This window comes from Puma concolor, chromosome D3, assembly GCF_028749965.1.
Source record: "Puma concolor isolate L17-30 chromosome D3, mPumCon1.1.hap2, whole genome shotgun sequence".
NCBI lineage: Eukaryota > Metazoa > Chordata > Mammalia > Carnivora > Felidae > Puma > Puma concolor.
In genome coordinates this window covers 78,151,764-78,167,710 of record NC_141678.1, presented here as the reverse complement: position 1 = coordinate 78,167,710, position 15,947 = coordinate 78,151,764, and the positions used below count along the sequence as shown (strand labels likewise).

General features: G+C 42.3%; 1 protein-coding gene and 1 pseudogene across 3 annotated transcripts in view; both read left to right on the top strand.

Moving 5' to 3' along the window:
- Window positions 1–2,000: 2,000 nt before the first annotated feature.
- LMAN1 (lectin, mannose binding 1) overlaps window positions 2,001–15,947 on the top strand; it is a 34,001-nt gene continuing 20,054 nt past the window's right edge. For 2 of the 3 annotated variants that reach the window (XM_086683129.1, XM_025931187.2), the window contains exons 1-8: window positions 2,002–2,276; window positions 5,602–5,756; window positions 5,838–5,945; window positions 7,161–7,222; window positions 8,333–8,432; window positions 12,530–12,653; window positions 14,459–14,517; window positions 14,974–15,106. In XM_086683129.1, the coding sequence (XP_086539255.1) occupies window positions 2,039–2,276; window positions 5,602–5,756; window positions 5,838–5,945; window positions 7,161–7,222; window positions 8,333–8,432; window positions 12,530–12,653; window positions 14,459–14,517; window positions 14,974–15,106 (979 nt within the window). In that variant the 5' untranslated portion in view covers window positions 2,002–2,038. Of the gene's footprint in view, window positions 2,277–5,601; window positions 5,757–5,837; window positions 5,946–7,160; window positions 7,223–8,332; window positions 8,433–12,529; window positions 12,654–14,458; window positions 14,518–14,973; window positions 15,107–15,947 lie in introns of all 3 variants that reach the window. The other variant, XM_086683130.1, reaches the window with a different exon arrangement.
- Window positions 10,844–10,920, top strand: LOC112868464 (U4 spliceosomal RNA; annotated as a pseudogene).

Here is a 15,947-nt window from a genome sequence, read left to right as displayed (position 1 = left end):
AATTGCCAGCAAGCTCAGCACTATCAGCACAGAGCCTGAGGCAGGGCTGGAACTCACAAACCGTGAGATCAAGATCTGAGCCGGAATCAAGAGTCAGCAGGCTGCATAACCAACTGAGCCACTCAGGTGCCCCTAGTCTTACCATAGGTTTTTTAAATGGGATAGTCCTATCAATCTTCTGTCATCTAAGGTACTTTTTGCTCTCATAGAAGAGGCATACAACTAGACTCTGCTGGCTGGCTCTTACCAGGAAAGAGTTACACAGAATCAGTTACCAAAGTGAGTTCATTTCTCAGCCTTGTGCTGGGCTCAGTAGGCTGGGGAGGGACTTCCGCAAGTTTGACTTAAAAATTGAAATTTCCTCAGGCATTGGAGAGTAGTGGATAATCCCTTCTTGTTGTATTTTACAAAACTTATATATTAAAAAAAAACTTATAATATGGGATTGACCTTAATATAAAACATCATCCTATTGTAAACAAGCCTTCCCATTCCATGACTGATTTATAATTGGTGAAGCTTGAAGAAGGGCTTTTCACATGTTCAACATACTATTTAGGGAAGACAGGCAGATAGTTTGAGCAACAGTTCTATTTCTTATCAATGAAATAGCTAGGGCAAGGCCTTGATGTTAGATGAAAATACTGGGTTAATTTCCTCCTAAATGAGTAAATGTATGTTTATCACCCTGAATAGTGCCTGATACATGGTACATGTGAGCTATGATTATCAGTTAGGATTGCAGGTGACAAAACCCGGAAATAATAGCTTAAATGAGTGAGGGTCTTATCTCAGAAGACAGAAGTCTGGAATAGGCAGACTTGGGAGCTCAGCACAATCATTAAAGATAGGGGCCCTCCTGGCTTCTTGTGCCATCATTTTTAGCGGTCACAAGATGGCTGCTGCTCTCCAGACATTGCATACACATTTTAAGCAGGAAGAAGGACAAACAGGGAAAGGGACCCCCTTCATCTAGTGAGGTTTTACCTTTTGATTTGGTAAGTGACTCCCTCAGACCTTTCATTAGATGCCCTGCAGGCTGGAGAAATGAGTATTTCAGCTGGATATATTGCCACCCTGAACAAAATGGTGTGTTACTCAGGACAGAAGGAGGAACGGATAGTGTGCAGGTATTTAGTAATGTCCAGCCAGGCTATCATTACCTCAACTGAAAGCCAAACCTAAAGAAATACAAGGTGGAGGGCCTGTTGAGGTGGGATCAGGGGAGAAACCGGTAGTCTTAGGTTTTGAAGTTATTCGCTGTCAAGTTCTCTCCCTTGCTTCTTGTTTCTATTGTCCCACTCACGTTTCACTCCAGACACTAGTCACCTCTCGTCTAGGTGTTCTCTTTCAACAAGAACCTGCCCGTTTTTTCTCCTTTAAGACCATTACAGACACTTCCTACCTTCAATGGCAATATCCAAACTCCCTAGGTTAATATTCATGGCCCTAACACAGGCTGATGGAGCTCAGCGAGCTGGGACCATCATATTGGTACCTATGCCTTGTTTCTGGAAAGACGTGTTTCTGCAAAGTCCACCTAATGAAAACCAGCTACTGAACAATTGGTATCACATCAAAAAGAAAAAAAAAAAAAAAAAAGACTTTTTTCTAGTACTGGAACGGTTTATTGTAGGCAGGGAAGACAGATGTGGGGAGTCCACAGGCGTTAGGGCTCGCGAATTCCACCTCTAACGTGTGTTAGGAGGCAGGAGAAAGCTTCTTGCAGGGAAGCGTGTGCGGTGCTCCGCCAACGCTCCCCGTCGCCTGGGAACGGAATGTAGGAGACCCTTTCCCGCCCGGGAGAGGACGGGCGGGGCGCGTAGACAGCACCGCCTCCAGGCCCCGCCCCCTCCCGCGGGGCCCCGCCCACAGATGCGCCGAGTCCTGCGGCCGCCGGGCTGGCGGAGGCCGGGGGCGGGGCTCACCCTTGCCCTCGGGGTCCCTCGGGCTCCGCCAATCAGCGAGCGCCCTGTTGGCCGTCCGTAGCTCCCGCGCCCCTCCTCCTCCCGCCGGCCTCCGCTTCCCAGAATCCAAGATGGCGGGATCCAGGCATAGGGGTCCCCAGGCCAGAGTTCGGTCTCTTTTCTGCGCCCTGCTGCTGTCGCTTAGTCGTTTCGCCGGGGGCGACGGCATGGGAGGCGACCCCGCGGCCGCTGGTGCCGCGGGCACCGCAGCCGCACTGCCACACCGCCGTTTCGAGTACAAATACAGCTTCAAGGGGCCGCACCTGGTGCAAAGCGACGGGACAGTGCCCTTCTGGGCCCACGCGGGGAGTAAGCCGGGAAAGAGGGCGGGGGGCCAGGGTCCCCTCCTCGCCTTGCGTCTCCTCCTCTTCACCCTCACCCCGCTGCACTCCACTGGCGCGGTGGACCCTTCTCAGCAGCCCCTCCTGCCGGTCGGCTCTGGTCCGCAGGGTTCTCTTCGCCTGCCCCCTAAGGCTCCCCCCAACCCCATTCTGCCACCCCTCGTCCTCCTGTCCTCTTTTCCGTGATGTCGTCCGTTCTTTCCGTTCGGGGTAGAGGTGTTTTGTTACTTTCCTACACTTGCAGGCACTCCAACTCTCTTCTAAGCATCGCGTTTCATCCTGATGCCACGTCTCGCCGGGAACGTCCCGCAGCCCCACCCCCGGCCATCCCAACCTGAGACCTGTTCAGGCAGCTTCCCTTCCTCCTTTCCCGCTTCTCCTGGGCCTCCCCTGCTGTCTTTTCTCCGGTGTCAGCAATGGTGAATGCTCCAGTTGTACCCAGTACCTACTGACGCCTCCGGAGATGGCATACGTTAGTTTTAGAGTAGTTTTTGAGTCTTTTTTTTACGTCTGAGGACATTGTTATGTTACTGGAATACCTTGAATTTGCCTCATAGTGACTTGGTGTGGTCTTTGAGCTTTTGTCTCGTATTATGTAGCAAGAGTCACGCTCGTCCCTTTAGTAACAGGGATTTTTTTTTCGTATTGATTGTTTCTGCACTTGACACTGGAGAATAACAGATGCAGCCTTTTAAGAGATATTTTTAGTTTTTTTGAAAATTGAAAGTAATCTGTGCTCCGAGTTTTATTCACTCTGTGTGTTTGTCACTGTTGGTAGATAAGAGAGCCTTGCTACACATTGACATATGTGGAAGAAAACGAATCTGTACTTTCTAGTGCTGATGTGTCACTGCTGACTAAGGAACCAGCCATAACACTTGGCATGCTGTAAGCTCTGTTCAGTGACCATCAGATGTACCCTTTGAACCAAGTGGCAGATGCCTTGATACGGGGTGAAAAGTCTGGCAGTTTGAGTTCCATCTTTATGTGTCATGAAACAATTATTTATAGAAGGTGTTTGTATGCTTTGTGTTAGATTGTCCAGTGCTTGAAATAAAATATCCCATTTCTAGAAAGTAATGACTGAATTGGAAACACTGTTAGTAAGAGCCGTTTCACTGAAATTAATGTGTAAACTCAAAGGTATAAAATTTCAATTTGACTTAATGACCAAGTCATTAAGTATTTGAAGTGGAGTGCTGAGTATTTGTTACTCAGCAGGTATTCACTGTGTGCCCACTCATCAAGGGTATATTGCTGGGCTTTTGTTAATCAAGGTGATATCAGTCCTAATATGTAAAGATGATGCGGATGTGCCAAACACAGGTTTTTGGAGTTTTTGTTTTTGTTTTGGAACGATGATAAAGTTTTCAGTAGTGGTGATGGATTTGTTCCCACTTTTTCACTTCTGCATCTGTCCCTTGCCTGCTTGTTCTGTCTTTGCCACCTGACACCACATACATCAGCCAACTGGGAATGTTAACCAACTACTCAAATTAGTTACCTTGACTTTCTCTACAGTCTGTACTCAACCAAACTTGTCTGTTGCAAAAATGTCATAGAGAGTACCTGGGTGAATTAAAGTGGATGACTAGACTGAATGTGAAATAAGGGGATTAATATTTTAGTCATGATTTTCCTACATACTGACTCAAGGAATTCCTGCTGTGAATACTTCTTGTTTTCATTATCACTGTAATTTTTACAGTCTCACTGTCTTCTTAACTCCATTGATCATTTTTTTCCTTTTTCGTTTTACCCGGAGAGCCATTATTTAAAGCAGTTTTTTTTTTTCAAATAGAGAAATTTAAGATTTAGTTTAAACATGGCCCATTACATTCATCCCCAAATGAAGGCCAAATCGACAGTGTTTCTTTTCTTAACTCTAATGTCCTTTTGTACTGTTAGCACACATCCTGGGTTCATAAGGGCACAAAAATGATCACGACAATTTGTAACCCTTTGTAGCTAGGTCTCAGAGCTCTTTCCCCTTCATTCTCTGATTTGATCATTTGTAAGCAAGGCAGGTGTTAGCTGCTTTATAGATGAAAAAAAAACTGCTGTTCAGAAAGGCTAAGGTTCTTGGAAAAGGTTACATAGCTAGTGTCAGTAGAACAGAACACAAATCAAGGTCTTCTGATACTGTGGCCAGTACTCTTTCCAAGATGTCTGCCCCCACCCTTTTATGCATTTGAAAGTCATGGTGACAGATAGTTACTGATCGCACTAAAATATCTCGACTTGTCTTTTTGTCAGTTTCTCCTAGCTGTAAAGACATAATACAGGTATTTCCAAGCATGGATGTCAGAACTGGTTAATATCTGAGAGGGTGTGTTAGAATTGTTTGAACTTAGGCCCGATAGGTGCTTTCATAATATCTAGTTCTATTAACAGGACTAGCTAACATTTATTGAAATACTTCTGTGCCCGTGAGGTTGTTAGAGAAATGGAGTAACTTTTGTACAAATAGCTAGCAAGTGGTGCAGCTGGGACTTGAGCCTAGCTTAGAGATGCAGACCACTGTTTTGGGGATCACAATTCTCTTTGAGAATCTGCTGTTGCTAAAAAACTGTTCATTGCCTTGAAATTCAATTGACCCTCTCCCTAGAAGAATGTATATATGCACAGAATTTTGCATATAACTTTTGGGGTGTTTCTGGAAGTGATTGAGCCCAGCCCCTTCATTTTACAGGTGAACATATGGTGAACCCAAGACAGTAAGAGAATTATTTGCTCAAAGTCACACAGCGGAACTGAGACTAGGAATAAGTCTTGATTCCTAGTGGTATGTTCCTTTCATACCGTTTGAGCGTCCTACATTTGTAAATTGGTAAAATCCTTCGCAGTTAAAAAAAAAAAAAAAGTATGCAAGTTTTTGAGGTACTTGGAAAAGAATATTATGGGAATCAAATAGTAGGTTTGCTTTTTAAGCCATAATTTCTTCCCTCCTGCCCCTTGAATTTTTAGTGTATGGTTCCAGCTTTAATCTTTCTTTCTTCCTTCCATCCTTTTTCTTTCTTTCTTTCTTTCTTTCTTTCTTTCTTTCTTTCTTTCTTTCTTTCTTTCTCTTTCCAGTGGTATGTCACTGTTCAAAAGATGGCAAGGGAGCTGTTAGAAGCATCTAAAATTTTAAAGTTGAAACTGTCAATGTGTAATTTTTTCCTAACAAAATTTTTGTACAGCTTACTGCGTTAAAATTCGATCTCTATAGGTATATGGAACAGTTTGGTGATGGTTCATTGAGTTTTACCTAATTATAACTTAAAGCTTCCCTTCCCTGATTTTTGTTTTAGATGCTATTCCAAGTTCTGATCAAATTCGAATAGCACCCTCTTTAAAAAGCCAAAGAGGATCAGTGTGGACAAAGACAAAAGCAGCCTTTGAAAACTGGGAAGTTGAGGTGACATTTCGAGTGACTGGAAGAGGTCGAATTGGAGCTGATGGCCTGGTATGAGAATTTAACATCTAAAATGTGTATCAATGCATACACCACTAGCCTCTAAATGCCTCCTGTTATTTATATTTACAGGCAGTTTGGTATACAGAAAATCAAGGCTTGGAGGGTCCTGTGTTTGGATCAGCTGATATGTGGAATGGTGTTGGAATATTTTTCGATTCTTTTGACAACGATGGAAAGGTATGCTTGTTGTCGGGACTGTTACCTGCTTGAGTGTACCTGCTAACAAAGTTAGGCTGTGAGGAATTAGTTTATTTAACACTTTTGTCAGGTTAGTAGTAGGGAACTCTCCAAACTATATTTTAAATTATGATGATTAGTCTTTATGTAGCCAGGAGTTTAGAAATTTAAAGCTATGAGTTCATGATTTGTTGTACATCAACTGGAGGTCGTAATGGAGCCCTAACTCTGAGAACTTTGCAATGACCTCCCTCCCCAGCCCCCTGTGTATGCTTAGTAATTTTGATGGATAAGCATGGATCACTTAGACATAGGCAGTGAAACCAATAGTGTTTAGAAGACTGTTACAATTTATTTTCATGAAAATATCCATGTGCGTTACTACTACTAGCTCACATATTAATACTTTTTCATGTTAATACTTTCTCATATGCTAGTCACTTCACTTTTTGATCAATTTCTCTGATGCTGTCCTTAGGAGAGCCTAAAACAGTAAGAGCAAAGTCTACTTGTGAATTGAAAACATTAACTTATGTGTTAGCCGCCTTAAGATTGATGATCTTTGTTTCAGCTGGTAGTTTCTCTGCTGATTGTCAGAAGTCATTATTAGCACTTTTTTTTTTTAAATTTTTTTTTTTTCAACGTTTATTTATTTTTGGGACAGAGAGAGAGCATGAACGGGGGAGGGGCAGAGAGAGAGGGAGACACAGAATCGGAAACAGGCTCCAGGCTCTGAGCCATCAGCCCAGAGCCCGACGCGGGGCTCGAACTCCCGGACCGCGAGATGGTGACCTGGCTGAAGTCGGACGCTTAACCGACTGCGCCACCCAGCCGCCCCATTATTAGCACTTTTAAAGGAGAACTTTAATAACTTCTTGAACGCTGAGGTGTGTATAGTCCTCTGGCTAGTAAGCTCCCTTGGGTCCCACATTTCTCCCACGCTCACAGTGGTTCCTCACATCTGTGTTGTAGTTGATTATTCACACAGGGCACATCATCAGTCTTTCTTGAAGTGTTCAGTGACTCTGTTTTTGAATGATTAGAAGAGTTTACTAAAATTTTTCTAAATAAGTAGAAATCTTTCCTATTAATTATTTTAACATTTTGAGCCCTAGAATTTTTAGAGATGTAAGAGGCCTTATAGCACTTCTAGAATGATCTAGCATTCTTCGACCTAAGGATTCTTTAAAACAAATGCGTTCTTTTTGTTTTTAGAAAAATAATCCTGCTATAGTAATCATAGGCAACAATGGACAAATCCATTATGACCATCAAAAGTAAGTGTGTGCTTTATATATTATTTGATTTCAGCTTCTTTTTGAAAACCTTGGAAAATATACTGTTTCAAATCTGAACATTTTCCATCCAAGTACTAACCAGGCCCGACCCTGCTTAGCTTCCGAGATCGGGTGTGTTCAGGGTGGTATGGCCATAGACTGAATATTTTCCGGATGAAATAAGATTGTTCCTTTTCTTGATATATTTTGTAACTTGGTGGAAAGGTCTTATTTTAATTTGGTCCTGTTTTAAAGTTCATTCTATGGACCACCTCAGATTTCAAACATAAAAATGTGTTGTTTTATTCAACCTAAAGTTATGTAATATGTTGAAAGGTTTGTAAAAGGTTCCTGGTTCTCAGTAATACCATTAGTCATGTTTCTTTCATCTTTATCTTTCGAAAATAAAGTTCAAAGTCTTGACCAGACTAGTGGCCAAGCAATTTATGCCACCTTATTCATTCTTCATGTTGCTGTATTTAAAGATTCTCAGCAGGCTACAAAACTTGTGTTAGTATATTTATGCTGTGTATGAATTAGGTATGGACATTTTTTATTTTTACATGTTTGTTGTGGGAGGAATTACCTTTGAGCCAGTCAGTAAACTATAAGAAAAATTAACTTATCTGCACTTTTTTTTTTTTTACTGTTTCCTACCTTAGTGATTTTTAATCCTCCTGGTTCATCATGACCACCCGTGGAGCTATTTAAAGTAGAGGGTGCCAAGGCCACTCCTTGTGAGTCTGCTTCAGTTCACTTGGGGGGGAGGGGTCTAGGAATCGGCAGTTTTGAAAGCTCCACACGTATTCGATTGGGCCGTAAAGGACTGTGGCTCTAGTCTCGCGTGGGAGGGGTAACTTTCCTCTTAGGGTCAGCACATGGGAACACTGGCTTCTGACGCTCTCCATGGTTCCAACAGGAATCACGGGAAAAAAACTCGGGCCTTAACTTTGTGTCTTCTGAATAAATAACTTCAAGTATCCCAAGACTTTGTCATAACTTACTGTTGTTTTATCTCTCTGGACGTTGGTCATTTTAAATAGTGAGTTTTTAAATATCGGGAAGCTTTGTTATGTTTTTTTGTCTGTTTTCCTTTTCTTCATACTGTAGTGATGGCGCCAGTCAAGCTTTAGCGAGTTGCCAGAGGGACTTTCGTAATAAACCCTATCCTGTCCGGGCAAAGATCACATATTACCAGAAAACACTGACGGTACGTAGCATGCACTTGGAGATAATCAAATGGACAGTATTCCAGCGTGACCTTTCAGGTTGAATCTTTGGTAGAAATCAAAGGCATGTAAATTTGGATATTGTTTATACACTCAGAGTCACTGTGAGAGGGCGGAAGTGGCTTCAAAGTTCGGTGTCAGTGGCGACGTTTTGTAAAACCTTGCCAGTGGGTTTGCCATCAGTATATGCTTAAGCATCCGACTTACTGTGTCTCACACATCATATACATACGCAAGCCAGCAAGATAGAAATATGAGTAAGATAAAGGTCATTTTCTCCAAAGAGCATTTAGTCTAGTGGAGTGGAGACACTTCTGTAACATTGCTTACGCTATGTGACACGTGCTGCAACACGCATGCCATTAAGTAATCAAGGGCATAGAATCTTCCAAACTGCCGGGTGGGAGCGGGGAGGGTCAGGAATAGTTGCTCAGAGTTGAGCTGCACCTGGAAGGGGAAATAGAAATTTCCTAAATGGGGTGCATATACCAGGCAGAGAAAACAGGCACAGGGACTCTTGAAAGATTTGGGAAAGGCACGTAATTTGGCTGGAGGATAGAGGAGACTGTGGAAAGTGGGGTTGAAATGGCGGCGGTAGCCCGTCTTGTAGGCCTCAGGTGGTTTGTCCTGTAGGCAACTGTTTCAAGTTCTAAGCAGGAAAGTGAAATGATTAGATTTGCAGTTTGGGAAGATGACTTAGGCGGCTGTGTTCTTTAATGGTATCTGTGAAAGGAGACCCCGACTCTTAGGGGCCACTCCCTGTGCTCGGTCCTTTCCGTGCAGTTTCCCACTTATTCTTTCCAGCAACCCTGTGGGGTAGGTATCCCCATCTCATACACGGGGCAATCGAATATGGGAAATTTTAAGTAACTTAGAGTCATACCTAGTAAGTAACACAACTATGATATGAACCGAGTGCTCTCTTAGTGTAAGACTCCACTTGTGGTCTGAACCGAGGGAGAGGGAAGAAGAGAGGGGAAGCGATTAGGAGGGAGAGACCGCAGGACTTAATACTAGTTTGCTTGGGGGTGGGAGGCTCTGGGGAGTCAAAGCTAGTTCCCGGATTTCTGGCCAGTTGTACAACTAAGCCGAGAAACACCTTGTTTGTGTTTGAGTGAGGAGTGGAAGACAGAGGGATGGTGAGAGTTTAGCTGTAGACACATTGAGTCCAGGGTACTATTTAAAGTGGACATATCTAGTTAGCAGTTCCATGATTACTAGTATCGTGTGAACTTTGCTTGATAAAGGTGTCATCAATACCTGGTTATAGCATAATTGTAAATAAAGAAAAAAATCCGGCTTTAATTTTGCTCTCTCCTAAATCATGAGCTAGGCTTGCACAGGCTGTTCTTTGGAGAACTTTGTATTGGCTCAGTCTTAAATTCCAGACTAGTTTAGAGATCTCAGAGCAGATGAGGTGTCCGGTCTGTCACGATGGACTTGGACCTGAGTTCCACTGTAATTGTTACACATCCGGTACAGTTTCATTAGGGCCATCAGTAAGTCGTGCTCACCTTCATGTGGTACAACCCAGCCACCAACCTCGGGGGGGGGGGGGGGGGGGGCAGACCCACACTTTAGTTCACAGATTGCCCCAGGAGGCTGCCCACAGACACAGTGCACCGAACCCCACCGACAGTACCCAAAATCGTCCTACAAAACGTCCTCCCGAGAGAGTTCCACATTCAGAAGAGATTGGGCACGACTGTGCATATTAGCTCATTAAAGCACATTCTAGGAAGTCTTGAAACAAACTGTGAGTAAACTCTACGTTCTTCAGAATTACTTGTTCACCTAACATCCGTGAATGTCTGTAGAGCTAGTGCTGTGAAGAATACATCTGAGAGAGACTTGGCAAGGCACGTGACTGATTGAACGGTCCTAGCCTTTATGTTTGCTCAGTCTCTTCTCTCTTCCTGTAATGCACTCCCTCTTCTATGTGGCAGAGTCGTGCTCCTTGAGCACGCTAGGTCACATCCCTGTTCCATCATTATCAGGTAATGATAAAGATAATAATAATGACAATAAATATATGGTAATAAATGATAAATAATAAAGATAATAAAGATAATGATCTTTCTCCCCAAAACTCTGGTTTTTTTTTTTTTTCTAGTGCGTATGTGGCCTTTAAAGTATGTTGTCTTGAATTACTAGTCAACTGTGGTCTGTATGTCTTTTTTCTCATCAATATGATTGTAAATTTGCCAGTACAGACATTATACCCTGTATTCTTTATAGTCCCTCATATTTTGCTCCTTTTAGTAACTCAGGGAATGTTTATTGAATTGGTACTTATCCATTTATCTTGTCCCACTTGTTTGAACTTCAGAGGGAAAAACAGTAAGGGGAGCAAGAAACGTTGTTAGTGGAGGAACATAGTCAAAACAAGTACAGATTTGTGCAGCGGCAGTACCGTAGCCGATGAGGTTTATCCGAGGCACGATTGTTGCCCATTGAAAACTAAGTACGGCTAGTGTAGTAGTTAACAGTGGGTTGAAACTGTAAGATGAATAAAGCATATGAATGGTACCTGTATAGTCACAGACCTGACGTTCCTCCAAACTCATAGTACGATGAGTTTATTATTCTCTCTCTCTTTTTTTTTTTTTAAGAAATAGTACTAGACAATAAAGAGTCCTAGTGGATTTTCAGGTTGTTGAGGTTCAAGGAAAAAATATTGAAGAGTTGAAAGTTTTTAGGATTAGAACTAGAATGTGATTAACTAACACCTTTGTTTTCTTTATCTCTCAAAGACAAATGTCTTACCGGGTCTTGATTCCGATTTAAAACACTGTAGAGGAGCACTGTTTGCAAATGGTGGAAACTGAAATGGCGTTACTGATCGGGGGGAACAGAATATTACTATTAGTCAACTATAGACGGCAGGTGGTTTTGAAAAATTGGCAGGAGTTGACGTTTCCATTCTATATGATATAGGATTTGCCTTCCATATTGACAAGTGTCTTCCTTTCTTGCTAAAAAATGTGGGCAGAACACTCTAACATTTTACCTGTGTAGACTGTCACAAGTGATGCTGGCCTCTGGCAGTAATAATAGAAGTGCCCCGTGCTAGTACGACATCTCTCTTCCTCCTCCTTCCGCTCTCAGCCCCTTTTACGTTGGGTTGCTGGGAGTGAAAGGCTCGGCCACTGCTTGATTGGGATCAGGAGATCAGTATCTGTGTGTCAGCTGGGTTCTTTGCTTTCTTGGGATTCCAAGATTCTTTGAAGACATTTTGGGTTATTACTTCCAAAATAGCTTCTGCACAGGGACGTCTGAGTGACTCAGTTGGTTAAGCGTCCAATCTTAATTTCAGCTCAGGTCATGATCTCACAGTTTGTGGGTTCAAGCCCCATGTTGGGCTCTGTGCTGAGGATTGTCAGCTTGGAGCCTGCTGGGGATTCTCTCTCTCTCTCTCTCTCTCTCTCTGCCCCGCCCCCACTTGCATTCATTCTCTCTCTCTTTCAAAAATAAATAAACTTAAAAAAATACATTCTGCAAAATAGAAACTTAGGCGTCCTTTTAGTTTTTTCATTTGCTGCCTTTTTGTCAGTACAACTTCTGTCACTTCTGGTGTCTCTGCTAACTTATGACTCTCCAGTCACACCCCCCTCCCCAGTTTAATGAAGAGAAGCTCACGACTTGCTAAGTGAATCTATTTAATTCTCAACCAGCTGTAGTAAAAATTGTAAATTCCTCCTATTCGTTTTGGCTCTGTCACTGGGGTTTCAGAGTAAGTCTGATCCCTCTTCTGTACGAACCGTTCGAAGAAAGTAGTCATGCTTCCCTAAGTCTTCTATTTCAGTAAGTTTTTCGTGGAATGTTACCAAATATTTCTCTTTAAACCTTTGACACATAGTAGAGTTAGAATAAAGTGAAGTGTCTTGTATAATGATTCCAAGTAAGTGAGGTTAGTTAATGGACAGCAGATGACCCTCTTTAGTAGTGAGAGAAAACCGGTGGCTTTTTGACAGTTGGTTATTAGACCAAATATAAGACAGTTAGTCACACATTGACTATTTGACATTCATTTTACAATGCCTGTTATAAAAGCTATAGCTGTAGTCTCTCTTTTTAGGTGATGGTCAATAATGGCTTCACACCAGATAAAAATGATTATGAATTTTGCGCCAAAGTGGATAATATGGTTATCCCTCCTCAAGGACATTTTGGAATATCTGCTGCAACTGGAGGGCTCGCAGGTAACTCTTGCCGTCTTCTAGTGTTGAAAGTTTGTGAATTGAGTTTCCTTGGGAATAGTGTGCTGTAGAGACACGCGGACTCGTGTCCTTTCAGCCTTTTAAGACTGGCTGTGACCTTTATGTGGGCCGCGGAGCCGGGGTCCCGCTCCCACTCTGTAGGTGTACAGCTGGCTGGGGCTGCATCCAGGGAGGTACGGAGACCATCAGTTTTATAGTGAGGGAGACGTGCTTAAAGCCAGGCCTGTAAAAGGTTCATTGTCAAGTGGTTTACGATCCTGAAAGTTGTCCCGGCACATTTAAGTGAATTTGGTAGCCTGAGGAAATATTGGGGACTAAACTTTCATCAAGGTGTATTTATCACTTTTACCACTTTTTTCCCCTACATTTTGGTGATAAATGAACTTCTTATTTGACATGAATACCATCTTGTGTTCACATGGTACATTGTATGATTTTCTATTATTTTCAAATACATGATTGTTCCTCTCCTCATCACAGGGAAGGAGGGAGTGGATAGATTGTATTTACTCTGTTTTTACTTAAGTTTGCCAAACCTTGGATTAAAGGACATTATAAATATACATGGCCAATAATGGCCAGACCAAGGCAAGACTTGGTTTGGATTTCTGACTCCTGTGTCCAGTGCTGTATCACACTGTACATCTTCTCCCCAAACGATGTAACTTACACCACGGTGGTACGATATTCTCTTTAATCTGGCTGCATATCGAGATCTCCGTAATAATGGCAGAAAGCATAGAGGTTGCCAGTTGAAATTAATTGCTCTTGCTTTGTGGACGTGACTGGTATCCTAGCCAGGATTGGTAATTTAGGTCAACGTTACGAGGTATGATCTGCTAAGTCCCTGTTTTCAGCTTACACAGCCCGAGATTAATTTGATTTTTAAAATACGATTTTAGATAAAGTAAAATTGTTAATATCTGCTATGTGAGGGAAACAAATATGAGTGATATTTAGATAGAGTGATCATATTATCTAAATTGGAAAGCTCTGAGAGTAAAAGAAGGTGCTATTATAGTAATGCCAGGACAACATGGATAAATCAGGGCTGTCCTAGTGAGGCGAGAAGTGGTAAGTACCGTAGGAAGGGTTCAGTGACAGCTATGGAAATACACGAAGGACAGAAATTCGTATCATTTGACTAGGGCACAGCCTGTGAAGGAGATTTGTGGGAAAATATGGGAGGATCTTGGTGCCAGTTTTAGGAGTTTGGGCTTGTTTTGACCCTTCGTTCGTTTGTGCATTCCCTTATCCCTTATTCATTATGATCCTTTATCCCCTTATTTTATCTTTTCTAATGTTTATTTTTATTTTGAGAGAGAGAGACCGAGTATGAGTGGGGGAGGGGCAGAGAGCGAAGGAGACCCAGAATCTGAAGTAGGCTCCAGGCTCCGAGCTGTCAGCACAGAGCCTGATGTGGAGCCTGAGCCCACGAACTGTGAGATCATGACCTGAGCTGAAGTCACTTAACCGACTGAGCCACCCAGGCACCCCTCTCCCCTTGTTTATTAAACGTGTTATTTATTAAGCAATGTTAAATATTCTAGTTTAGAATTAAAAAACGTGAATTTTAGTTTATTTCTGATGTAAATCTTTTTGGTGAATTTTTATCTCTAAGCTCATAGAGCACCATTGCCTTTACCAGATTAGAGCTAATATTTGTTATTTTTCATACTGATTATTTTTAAAGCAATAGCTCTCTCTAAGGTAACTTCACAGCCATAAAAATAACCTGTTATGGAACTTTCTCATTGTTTTTTGTTTCTGTTTTTTTTAATTTGTAGATGACCACGATGTCCTTTCTTTCCTGACTTTCCAATTGACTGAGCCTGGGAAAGAGCCGGTAAGTATAATTTTCTCAAAAAGTTTATTTTCGCTTTATTGGTAGCTCCTTGTAGCTGAAAACGGGAAGCCCAGCTTAGGTTTGGGTCTTCCTCCTGCCTGTTACTGTCATATGACCTTGTAAACGTTACTCAACTTCCGTTACCACCCCGTTTCTTCCTAGTAAAACTGAGACATTTGTACTGGTCACCTTATGGTGTCGTGAGCATTAAATCAGACCATTGGACTGCTGGCAGGCACGCGGTAAATGGAAGTGCCTAGCATTATCGTTCTGTTGTAATTATTAGTAGCAAGAGTCAGTGGGCTATGATCTAAATAAGAAATGACATTTTTACGTTAGCCTTTCAACTAGTGGTAGAGTAGTTGAAATGAAGGGCAGAAAAGTATATGGAGGTTTAGTATTTTCTTACCCTTCTAATTTTTTTTTTTTTTTTTATGATTCTAAATTCCAAAAAAGCCTACACCAGATAAAGAAATTTCAGAAAAAGAAAAAGAAAAGTATCAGGAGGAATTTGAGCACTTTCAACAAGAGTTGGATAAAAAAAAGGAGGAATTCCAGAAGGGCCACCCTGACCTTCAAGGGCATCCTGGTGAGTTGAAGAAAGCTATGCTCAGAACCGCACAGGGCTTGTGGTGCATGCGTGCATCTCATCATTGAGCTCTTGTCTGGCACGTCCAAATAGTTTCCGGAAGCAGTATATGAGCGCATCTTCTGCCATCACGAGGCTTGGAGGTTGACGTTCCCACCAGTAAGAGTGTGGCTTAGGAGAGCGTGCAGTGGGGGATACCAGGCGATGTGGACGGACGGCGATCCACCGCGGGGCAGGGTCTGTGAGGACAGGGGTTCTGTTTGTGTGCTTACTGCTCTGCCCCCTAAACCTAAAAAAAAAGAGCCCCATTGCCGACCTGGTAGTTGAGACTCAGTAAATATTTATGGGATGAAATCATCTAAGGTGTATGTCTTTCATTTTTGAGTGGCACACAGTACCTTATTAATAGAGGGATACCACTGGAAAAATGTCAGAAGGCTTGTGGAAGTAATGAGAAGTGATTCTCTGGCTCTCCTTCCCGTATACTGCTTGACAGAACTCTGGACTTTGAAATTGGCGAATTTTAAAATAATTAGTCTTAAGCCAGTGTAAGTAAGAACTCGAGTGTGCTAGCTGTCAAAAACAAAACATGAGAAGTCCAAATAGAGTGGCTTTAGAGTATCTGCTAGCTTTTATTTGGATTGTTCCCACCAGCACAGATGATCAAAGCCGTATAATAAAGCTCACAGCTAGCTTTTGTACTCCAGATAGCATGTGATTCTCTAAATCCTCTAAATAATATGAATCAGACCTCATGCAGGTAAAAATGAAAGGTAAATTTAATTCTTTTCTTGGATTTGTTTTAAGTATTACATATGGTTTGTGACTGTGTCCTGAAGCT